This window comes from Lynx rufus, unplaced genomic scaffold (genome assembly GCF_022079265.1).
Source record: "Lynx rufus isolate CCGP_SWC_20201006 ecotype Redwood Valley unplaced genomic scaffold, mLynRuf1.p SCAF_10, whole genome shotgun sequence".
Taxonomy (NCBI): Eukaryota; Metazoa; Chordata; class Mammalia; order Carnivora; family Felidae; genus Lynx; species Lynx rufus.
In genome coordinates this window covers 63,657,117-63,669,409 of record NW_025814824.1, presented here as the reverse complement: position 1 = coordinate 63,669,409, position 12,293 = coordinate 63,657,117, and the positions used below count along the sequence as shown (strand labels likewise).

The 12,293-nt window shown below is 39.1% G+C and overlaps 1 protein-coding gene across 2 annotated transcripts in view; it reads left to right on the top strand.

The window, feature by feature from the left end:
• GRIN3A (glutamate ionotropic receptor NMDA type subunit 3A) overlaps positions 1 to 12,293 on the top strand; it is a 294,454-nt gene that overhangs the window by 240,043 nt on the left and 42,118 nt on the right. For both annotated transcript variants that reach the window (XM_047067179.1, XM_047067173.1), the window contains exons 7-8: positions 2,116 to 2,231; positions 10,468 to 10,619. In XM_047067179.1, coding sequence (XP_046923135.1) covers positions 2,116 to 2,231; positions 10,468 to 10,619 — 268 coding nt within the window. The remainder of the gene's footprint in view (positions 1 to 2,115; positions 2,232 to 10,467; positions 10,620 to 12,293) is intronic.

The window sequence follows — 12,293 nt, the reverse complement described above, 5'->3', positions numbered from 1 at the left end:
ATTCTGTTTCTGTGGCAGTAAAACTTTTATTGGAGAAACATCTTTCAGCTTGATTTTTATTTTATTGCCAAGATTCCATTAAGGTTCCTCATCATCAGCTCCTAGGAGACAGTTCACATCCTCAACCCTTTCTGAAGCTTCCCACAGCTGTGGAGCTGAGAGATGTTTTTTTATTTTGGTTAACGTTAAAGACAGTCCTCATTGCGACTTAAATCCAATACCCCTGGAAAAGGGAATGCATTTTGAATAAGCTGTTCACTTCCTGGAAGAGCAAAAAGAGGAAGCAGTGGTCATTGGCATTAAGAAGGGAAGTTGAGGGGCGCCTGGGTGGCGCAGTCGGTTAAGCGTCCGACTTCAGCCAGGTCACGATCTCGCGCTCCGTGAGTTCGAGACCCGCGTCAGGCTCTGGGCTGATGGCTCGGAGCCTGGAGCCTGTTTCCGATTCTGTGTCTCCCTCTCTCTCTGCCCCTCCCCGTTCATGCTCTGTCTCTCTCTGTCCCAAAATGAATAAAAAACGTTGAAAAAAAATTGAAAAAAAAAAAAGAAGGGAAGTTGATCTGTTTACTCTGTGTCCATGTAAATATGTACTTCCTTCCCACTGATGAATCTTAGAGGGGTCTATGGGTGTCTTTTGCTTTTAGATTTTTGATGGGCCCTAGCCATGTTCTATTCTGAGTTTGAGGCCACTCCACTGTACCGAATTCCAAGAGACTCATCTTTGGCTCTAAGAGAGGAATGACTGAGCCCAGATGGAATAGAGAAGGGTTGTTCTCTTTGCTAAAATGGTTGGACAGCCCTGAGGGTCGGAAAGCCTTTCTCAAATGGATGTATGTCCTATAACTTTCCAAAAACGATTTGAGGTGGCTGAAAACAAGAGTCATTGCATACACTGTAAATAGTTACTTTGGAAACTCCTCCTTCCTTGCCTCCTTTCTAAATGGGAACTCATCCAATGCTCAAACATCTTCCTCTTCCTCTGCACCATCTCTGTGCCTACAGTCAAAAAATGGGGAGAACACATGAAGAACGCACAAGGCATCTGTTGGCATCTTGAGCCCAGTCCACGTCTGATTCACTGATACAGGCCAGGGACACCTACCTTAAATGATTCTTGCCTGAACCACCTCCTAGGATGGGAGTGAAACGTGATTCTCTGGAGGTATATTAATAAAGCAGATCATTGAGATCTATTACCTGTGCTTCCCCTCCCTATTTATTGAATGCTAGCTCATGGGCTTTAAAGAGACCTCAACCATCTTTTCCCTAGGAGTGCCAGATCTCATATTTGTATTTCCTTAATATGTATTCCTAAATATGAAATGATGTCTGATCTCTGAAGAATATGATAGTGATCATAACAGAAAAAAATAAAATTTTCCATATATTGATTAATGAGACCAACTGGTTCCAACACTTACTAGCTATGTAACCTGGATCAACCTGCATGCAACCTGTACTTTGACTCTCTGAGCCTTGTCATCTGCTAGAATGGGATAATACCAACCACTTCAGAGTCATTATGAGTGATACAGGGTGCAGAGAATAATAAATACCATGTCTCACACAAAGGAGTCATTCAGTTAATGTAAGAGAAATGAACCGTGGGGCACCTGGGTGGTCAGTCAGTTAAGAGTCCAGCTCTTAGTTTTGGCTCAGCTCATGGTCTCAAGGTTCATGAGTTCGAGTCCTGTGTAAGGCTCCACGCTAACAGTGCAGAGCCTGCTAGGGATTCTTTCTCCCTCTTTCTCTCTCTTCCCCTCCCCTGCTTGTGCTCTCTCTCTTTCTCAAAGTAAATAAATTAATTTAAAAAAGAGAGAGAAATGAACCTTTCCCTTTAATTCAGAGTCGCTCTGGCTTTGTTGTTGGATTTAGTAGTAATAAAAGGAAATGGTAGATAAACCATTGGAAAGATGTCATGCTGTCTTAGAAGAGTATCTGTTTTCCCTGCTCTGTTCTCTACGGGTCAGGGAGTTGTCAACAGGCTGAGTCAGCAGCTACCTAGATTGGGCTGCCCTTTGTGTCCAGGTTTCTGTCCCCTAAACAAAAACCAGCTGTCAACTTTTCTGTCCATTAATGAATCATTTTTCTCTTTTCTTCTCTTGGTCTTAAATATAGGAATGATCCAGAGAAACTAGACGCCTTCATCATGGACAAAGCCCTTCTGGATTATGAAGTGTCAATAGATGCTGACTGCAAACTTCTAACAGTGGGGAAGCCATTTGCTATAGAAGGTATTAGCCAGTCACTCTCGATTCCCTTTAACACAGGATGTGCTCAGTTTGCCAACCTCGCAAGTCAGAAACGCAGACATCAGAGGCAAAATGCTATTCATCTTCCCTTGTTTTCATTTTCAACTCATAAGCACTTAGCTATTAAGTTGCTGAACTTAGGAATTTATTTTTCACCTACCCCACAAAAATTTATTCGCCCAATTACTAAAAAAACAACAACAAAAAACATTGCTGTTACCCAAATGATGTTGCTTCAGATTATCTGAGAGGGGTGGCAAGCTGACAGTGTAACAATTTTCATTTAACCTGTTTTTTCTTATGACCAAATCCTTTAATGAATCCGGCACGAAACTAGAATGATTGCATTCTACAACTGGAAGGACCTCAGTGTTGATTTACTCCAATCTACTTGTTTTATCCACAAGAAAATCCAGGGACATTACATCATTTTTACATAATCACACAATTAGATGATTATCCTGGAATAATCGTCTAAACCTCCTGGTTCCTAAACACATGCTTTTCCACTAGCTGGGAAAACAATAGAAAAAGAAATCTCTTTCTATACCTTAGGAACCTTTAAGAGTCCTAAACAAAACCTTGTTTGGGACCTCAGGTTTGCCTTTCTCCCCACTGGCAGCAAATTTTGGCTCCCAACGTGATCAACGAATCAGTCAAACTTCAGAACCAAAGAAGGATTGCTCTGTCAGTCTCTCCTTTCACTCTGGACAGCAGTTGATACATGGAGCTGATAGTTTGAACCAGCAAATTTCACATCTCCCAATTCCCAGCTTCCCTTCTCTGACAGTACATGCTGGCTCTCAAGACAGCCATGCTCACTTGTCAGAAAACACTTTGACTTGAAACAGTCCCATGGGGGTACACAAGCCCTATTTCCAGAAAACTCTTCTTTCCTATATGTTAACTAGTGTATCAAAACTATTCTGATTCCAGTTTCCCAGCCACAATTGGTTTCTGTCTTCCCTAAACGTATCAGCAAATTTTTTACTTCAGTCTTTGTTTTTGTGATGAATGAGAATGTAAGAGCTGATGCTGTTTCTTCAAGCTTCTCCTAAGAGAAATCAATCTTTTCTCCAAGCAAAATGACCTCCACCTGAACCAGGGATAGAACTCAAGAAGAGAGAGATTTAGTGGTAGTTGTCTTCTCTTAAAACTACAATCTGAAATAGCAAAGTCTGAAAAAAAAAGAAAAGAAAAGAAAAAAAAGAAAAGAAAAAGAAAAGCAAGAAACCAAAAGAACATTTATTATATAAACCCATTTTGACGTAACAATGGAAAAAAATCCCATTTTTTGTGGCATCTGGGGATATGGAAGGGATGTTAGATTTTTTTTTTCTGTCCTAGATGCACTGGGTAATTGAGGTCCCTTCTGCCTTTAGCAGCTACTAACAATGAATCATTTGTAGCAGGCATAAGAATGAGGGACTCCATTCTCCACCTTTGTCTTCAGGGTGCAACCCTATCTTGTCAAAAGACAGTGGTGAGATGGCTTTTTGCCTCTGCTAGACCCCAGTGCCAGATGCCACACAATTAACTCCCCACTGGTTTCCTGTTTACATTTCCATCTGTGCTCCTGAGACTTAGTGTCTTACAGTTCCCATCATCTCCACATACCACATTGTTTTCAAAGGGGATGAGGACAAAATGGCGCATGAAGAGCTCTCTCTGCAAGAGAACAGAAAGACTACAGATTTGAATAGAAAACATTATCATCATTGTTGGTTTATTTTAAAAGGAAAAAAAAAACATTGCTGGTTTAGTCTGGATGAGGTGCAAATCAGAAAATTTAATTCAGTACTGCCCCTGCCAACAAGTTCACAGCTTACAAACAGAACTTGGTAAAACACAAAGGGAGGATACTTATAAGTTACAAAAAATGGTGTGATCGAGATACTAGTAAAAGTCTTGATTGCTGCTTTAAAAAAAAAAATTAATCTTCTAACTTTTTAGGGGATATTTCTCTCAATGCAATTTTAAAAAATATTATATGCTTTAAGAACATATATGTTTCTTGAACTTATAAAGATGTGGACTTATTAATTAATCAGACCTTATAGTTATATAAAAATGTCATGAAAGCAATTTATGACCAATTCTTACCCTTTTAGCTTACAGAAATGTTTTATATATATGTATCTATCAACTGTGTTATAGCAGGTATGTAATAGACGATGTATTACCTATGATGTAACTCATTAGGTTAAATCTGAAATAAGTACTTAATTCACTTACTGATGTAGTTCATCAAAGGATCCTGAGAGTCTGCACCTACTTTCCCAAGTGCTTAATGGCTTTGAGAACTTAAGAGGGAAAACAGTCCTTGGATTGCTTCATGTTGAATGTACCTTCACTTTATATAGTATTGATATCACACCAACTGCTTGTGACTACTGATTCCCCCTCCCAGCTTCACCATTCTGCATTTATTTAGGCTTAAAAGGTAAAACTGAGGCAAATGTGAGCCAGTGGCTTCACTTTGATTTTGAAACCTTTTCCTGAGGACTCAGCACAGCAAACCAAAACTATTAACAATTCAGAAGCATGTGGAAAGCCTTTCGTCATATTAAATACCACACATCAGGGACACAAAGACATATAGGGTGCTCTGGAAAAGAAGAAAGTGTTGAGATAAATGAATACATGTCCCAAATTTATGCATTGGAGTTAGCTGACAATAAAGGTCAAATGAGAAGAAAGAGTAATGGAACTGCACAGTAATGATTTGTGACCTTTCTGCCAAAGACCTTTGCCTGTTTTTGAGTTTGTTCCTTTACTTGCTTTCCGCTGATACGTAATACAGTGCCGGAGTCTGAGCGCTTCGGTTAGAACAGAGCTGCTGTTACTGTGCCCCGTTGGTCTGGTCATTTCATCTGTTCTCCAGGCTCCTCATCTGCATGATGGGTTTATGAATAGTACATCTAGAGTGGAGCTATTGTGAAGGTTAAGTAAAATAATACAGGTAAAGCATGGACAAGCAAATAGTGCCCAATAAATTATTATCATCCGGTATATTGAATTCATAGATTGAGACCAATTCCCTATAAAATTATTCCGGGTAGATAGCCTTCACATATCTCAGCTTCTCCCACACACTTCTCTGTCCACTTTGATGTTCTGGGGGTAAGAGAAACCTATTTTTAAAGTCTTCCTTATACCTGGGGCTATTACAATGTGTTCTCAATGGCCATTGCCCCAGCGTAGCTAAATACAGTATTCCAAGGACAGACAGCAAAAAATGAATTAACCTTTCTTCCTGAAGTCTTTTTAACCCTATCTAAGATCTCATTTTCAAAATATCTATTTCCCAACTATATTTCAGGAAGATTCTTTTAGTCTATGAATTTCTAACAATACATTTGCTAGCCAAAATATATTTCTACTACTCTTAGCTGAGTAAAGCTGATTTATCCATGGGGAAAAGATCAGGATTCTGTTCTGAAAATTGTTCTCTTGGGCTATTAAGCTGTATCCAATTTCCAGGGTGCCTGATGCCTTCATCTTTAGGGTTGAAGGATTCCATTTTGCTTCATCCATCAACCACAAAATAGTCAACCTCGTCTTTATTGCAAAGCCACGTTTCTAATGATAATGAAAGCAACTCAGGCTGCTAGGTTGAGTCAGCAATTTAAAAATCAGAATTCTTTGACCAATGAACACAATCAAATTTGAAAAAGCAACTGATAAAAAGGACAGAAATGAAACCTTCAAGGTTTTACTATTTTATGTTTCTGAATAAAGTGGATTTTTTTTTTAAATTTTTTTTTTTCAACGTTTACTTATTTTTGGGACAGAGAGAGACAGAGCATGAACGGGGGAGGGGCAGAAAGAGAGGGAGACACAGAATCGGAAACAGGCTCCAGGCTCTGAGCCATCAGCCCAGAGCCCGACGCGGGGCTCGAACTCACGGACCGCGAGATCGTGACCTGGCCGAAGTCGGACGCTTAACCGACTGCGCCACCCAGGCGCCCCAATAAAGTGGATTTTTATGTCTTTTAACAAATACCTCTTCTAATCACCACTAACTTTTTTCCTATTTCTCCCTTTGTTCTGTATGCATAGTTTGTTTTAATTGGTTCATAATTATTATTAATGCCAATAATCATTTAAATGCCAATATTCAATATACATATTAAAATAGAAAATTAAAAAGGACAGTAATCTATTTTTAGCAGTCAATTGCAAATTGACATGATGGAATAGGGTGATTTAATATTTATTATTTCCTATGTAATAATTTTTTATAAATGTCTCTCTGCAAATTCAACATAGCTTTTTCCCCGAGGCGTTTTTAATACTTCTGTTGTAGTGCCAAAAAACTATTCTTAAAATATGTAGATTCATCGTAAGTATTAATTTCAGCTTTTTAAATTTTACAGCATGTATTTTGTTTCATCTACCCCAAATGCCACTATCAAGAATCAGTCTAAGATGCCTCCTCTTACCCTTCTCATCTGGTAGCAAGATTGCATTCCTCTAAACTCCATAGAGTTTCATCCATCCTCCTCATTGCATCTGGTTTTTATATTTTACCTTGTTGAATTTATGCATCATCTACCTTGTCTTCCAGAAAAGTCCTATAACTTTCTACCACATTATGTACTTATTCATGTCTGTCTCCTCTCCCCCTTACCACCATGAGCTTCATGAGGATAGAATTAGTGTCTGACTTAACTTGGAAGTCTCCACAGCCCTCGGCAGAATATCCGGCACAGAATAAGCATTCAACACGTTTGTGGAATTAATGAACAGATGAATAGGTGTGCAACAAATGCTTATCAAATGAGAACTGAAAACAGTTCTGCCATTATTAGACTAACCTAGGTTGCGGTTGTTGGCTTTGAGAAGATTTTTAGGAGAAACAATATAGTCAGGGAGTGTCCTTGCTAATTAATTCCCTCATATAGGTACAATCACATACCTATTAGGGCTGTGCTTATGCTATATTTACACAATTTATTGAAAAGTTTATAAACAAAATCTGCTTATGAATAATATATACTTGTGTCTGCTAAAAACAAACCACCAGTTTAGATGATTGTGTTTTTTTACTGAATTGCCTGGTTTGGGGAGTTGACATCAATATGACTGTAGTGATAGGGCCTGTGTTGAAGAGGAAATAAGCCATGTATTCTCTTGTCTTGCTCACATGCTGTCCTGGACACAATGGAAAGAGCATTGGTTTTGGACTCAAACAGACCTACTTTCAAATGCTAGCTTTGACAACTATGAGCTCTGTCACCTCGGGCAGTTTACTTACTCAATCTTTAAGTCTCTAAGTAATACGTATTGTGCCGTAAGTTCATATAAGGGCTAGACACATATGGAATATTATCTGGTACACAGTAGGGCTTAATATGTTCTAGTTCTTGTTATTAAATTCCAGAGTGATTTAACTGAACTGTATACCATAGTCTACAGTATTCATCTAGTGCATGAAGTGCAAAATGGGGTAAGGTACGTAAAAAGTTTATTAGAGAACATGGTATATAGTCATCTCTCAATTCACATTAGAAATTGTCATGGAAAATTACTGCCTCAGGGAAAATACAGTAATATTCAGCAAACCTGGCCTACTTACCCTGACCATCAAGCCATTTCTACCAGACAGTCCCAATTCCTCCTGCTATATGTTGTATATGCCCCAGTTCTCTCTCATGGCATTTATCTCACTTGTAATGGTATAATCATTACATGGTGCAGTGAAAACTATCTCCCTGTTAAGGTACATACTCAATGACCGCAGGGACTATATCTGCCTTGCTCACTGCTGAATCCTGACCACTGAACACAGTGCTTATTCACTCAAATATTTGTTCAGTGAATGAATGAGTGAATGAATGAATGATTGCATGAGTCAGTCAGTCATTGAATGTTATTAGACACTTGACCGTTATTGTGTCTGACATGTAAATAAGGGCTGAATGAGTGAATGTACAACTGAGTTGTCAATAGCATTCATTATAATAAAAGTTTCTAAAGAAAACTGCTTACTTCCTTATAGTTACCTATTATAAAAAATGTTATTTAATGATAACATCAGCAGAAGAACAGGCTGCCTATTTAAAGTCTTTTCTTGTCAGTCTTGCTTTTCAAACCAAAACTACTAGGCACAAAGTAGGCACTCAAAATAGCTTTTTGGATGGAAAATTCTAATCATGCTCTTGACATTGTCATCATTTCCTTGACTTGCCATTGTTAGGGAACAAACAAAATTATCAGGGGAAAAACACCATACAGCTCTTTAAAACTCAAATTTTTTCTGCATTATTTTTTTTTGTCTTTTATTGGTTATAAACGTATCTCAAGCCTCATTTTTTTAAAAAAGGATTTGTGTATCCACAATAAAAAAACAACAACAAAAGCTAATGTCCTTGGAAATAAATTGTAAGATGGAATAATTATAGCGAGCGTTTGTTTTCATGAAGCATCTTTGAATTCTTGACAGCATTTTAGTCTTTATCGGTGAAAAAAGAGCTAGCTGTACCTTTAATTTATCTTCCTCAATCATCCTGAGGGCAAAACATCTTTTTTTGACCATGCTGTCCAATAGTTAAAGACAAAATGTAGTTAATTAGCTTTTTCACATGGTTCATCAAAGAAAAGAACAGTGAATTAATAGCTTGGAAGGGAAGTAAAGCCGCACAGAGTGAGAATACAGAGTCCATGCTGATAACTAAAACTCTGACAACACATTACATCCACCTTTTTGCTCCTCCTTAGTCTTCCCCCCTGCCTCTCTTGCCTTAAATAACCACTGTCCTGGATATTTGGCTTATCATTTCCTTGATTTTCTTCTAACTATACTTTTGCCACATACATACGAATTCCTAAAAATAGACTTTTGTTGTGAATGTGTTTACATTTACACAATGGAATCATGCTGGAATCTTCTGGGACTGATCTTTCTTATTCATTATTGCTAGAAATCATCCATATTATCCCATGTAGTTCTAGTTTATATGTTTCACACTGTATAATACTACAATTGTGTAAACATTCCACAATTTATTTACTCATTCTCTTGTCAAAGAAAATTGGGGGGGCACCTGAGTGGCTCAGTTGGTTAGGTGTCTGACTTCCCTTCAGGTCATGATCTCACTGTTCGTGAGTTGGAGCCCCACATCTATCCTCTGGCTCCCTCTGGCTCTCTGCTCCTCTCCCCCTCTTGAGCACTCTGCCTCTGTCTCAAAAATAAATAAATATTTTTAAAAAACATTTGGGTTGTTTTCAGTTTTTGCTATTACATACAGTGCCTCTAGGAACATTCTGGTACATATTCCCATGTGGTTGTGGAGGAGCTCTTTAGGAATGTACTTAAAATTGCTCATGTTAGAGCATGTAAATGTTTAACTATACAAAATAATAGCAAACTATTTTCCAAATGGTTATATCAGTTTGTATTCACAGAAGCAACATGTAAGTGACCTACATCTTACTGACCTACATCTTCTCCAACACTTGGTATTACCAGACTCTCTCTCTTTCTCTCTTTTTTTTTTTTTTTGACATGTTTTTGTGGATGTTTCAATGCTCATGCTATATTCTATGCTTACATGGTCTCATTATTAATAAACTAACAAAAGTGACCAATGATAAGAAAATGCCATAAACAAGAGATAGTAATTAATCCAATTTTGTGTGTTCAAGGTTCAGAGGAGGGGTTTAGGAGAGGTGGATAGGGAATCCTAGCCCTGGTAAAGGCCTCAAAGATAGCTTCTCAAAATTACCTTGAAGGGTAGGGGTGCCTGGGTGGCTCAGTCAGTTAAACGTCTGACTTCGTCTCAGGTCATGATCTCACAGTTTGTGAGTTCGAGCCCCACGTCAGGCTCTGTGCTGACAGCCTCAGAGCCTGGATCCTGCTTTGGATTCTGTGTCTCCCTCTCTCTTTGCCCCTCTCCTGTTCTCTCTCTCAAAAATAAATAAACATTAAAAAAAATTACCTTGAAGGGAGGGGCAGAAGGCCTTGGAATACAATGTGCCGCTAGAACACAGTGTGCAGCCCATTCCTCTCCTTTCCAGACTCCTCTCCTTCTCAGAAAGGCAGCAGATCCAAGGTAATCATACCTTGGACATCTCTGAGTCCTTTGAAGGAAAGATAGTGAAAGCTTACCCTACCCTTGTTACCAGGTCTGATGGCAACATCACACAATTGTGGTGGCAACCTCTTAGGTACCTCTCAGGCGAAAAGCTGATCTGAGATTATATTTTCTTCTAGGATATGGCATTGGTCTTCCACCCAACTCTCCACTGACCTCCAATATATCCGAGCTAATCAGTCAGTACAAGTCTCATGGGTTCATGGATGTGCTGCATGACAAATGGTACAAGGTGGTTCCCTGTGGAAAGAGAAGCTTTGCTGTCACTGAGGTAAGGGAAAAAGTGCTGATAATGTTGATGCTTCATAAAGCCTTACTTTAAAGGATGTGACGAAATGCACTGTTACATGTGTCTTGTGGTACAAACCAGACCATCACATCTACTAGAACTCACCATGATATTTGAATGACTCCTACCTTCACTTGAAGAGTGCCCATTCCTATAGGAATTTGCAATAACACAAGTTTGTCTTATATTTAAATGTGATGCTATTTTGATGAGTAAATGTCTGAATTTCCATTTTCTTCTATATGCAATATTCTTAAGTGCAGAAGAAATGCTGTTCAAATTACAGCAATAGTATCTGAGATTCTCATTAACTATGTTCGGTTTAGGGGCGTCTGGGTGGCTCAGTCGGTTGAGCGTCCGACTTCGGCTCAGGTCATCATCTCGCGGTCCGTGAGTTCGTGCCCTGCATCAGGCTCTGTGCTGACAGCTCAGAGCCTGGAGCCTGTTTCAGATTCTGTGTCTCCCTCTCTCTCTGTCCCTCCCCCATTCTCTCTCTCTCTCTCTCTCAAAAAAAAACATAAAAAAAACAAAACAGTGTTCAGTTTAAGTGTTAATTGCTGGTCACGAGGTGGACTTCAGACTATCCTTCAAGATCCAATCAAAGCTATTTTCCCGATAGTCCAAAGATGAATCCTTTGTGGGTTTACAAAAATAGACACACTTTACCCAGTAATTCTTCATTACTGGATCATAGATTTTTTAAACTGAAAACAGCCAATACCTTTCTTTTACAGATGGAAACTAATACCCAAAGGTCCTAAGTGATTTCCCCAAGGCAAACAAATAGTCAGAATCTACATCTTTCTATTGCAGTGCTCTGCTTTTACAATGTAATGGGGAAGAAACCATCAAAGTGGATAATTAAGATAGGAGACTAAAAGATATAACAAGAACCATGGGTTCAGGTATTTAAAAGAGAAGCCAAATAAATCAGTACAAGGTCAGCCAGACATTTCCAAAAAAAAAAAAAAAAACTATAGCCAACAACAATAATGGCTTCATATAGCCTCTATTTGTCAACAACTCCCAAATTTGTATTTCTACACAGACTCTTCTGAGCTCCAGAACCATATGTCTACCTTCCCGTTTGACATCCCCACTTGGATATCCTACAGGCATCTCACATTTAACTTGTCAAAAACTGAACCCTTGATCTTCTCTCCTAAATCTGCTTTTCCTCCTGTGCTTCACATCTTGGGTAATGGCGCCTCTGTCCGTTCCAGAAACTGCCAAGGATCCTTAATGCCTCCCACATCTCACCTTCCGTATCCATCAACAAGCCATATTTTTTCCTTCTATAAAATATGTCTCAAGTATGCCCGTTTATTGCCATCTTTGCTGTCATGGCTCTAGTTCAAGCCATCATCCCTCATCTGGGCCACTGCAAAAGCCTCCTAACTGCTGTCTGTTTTCATGTCTGCCTGTCTCCAATTTATTCTCCATGTGGCAGATCACTCTTCAACTTAGAAGCCTGCATTGGCTTCCCGTGTTAATTAGGGAACAATCTGAAATGCAGAACATGGCCTACAGTGCCCTGTGGGACTTGATCCTGCCTACAGCTTCAGCCTCATCTCATGCCACTTTCCCCTGGCTCATTACAGCCCCACCACAGTGGCCATTTGAGATAGAGATACGCCAGTGGCTTCTGTGTCTTGG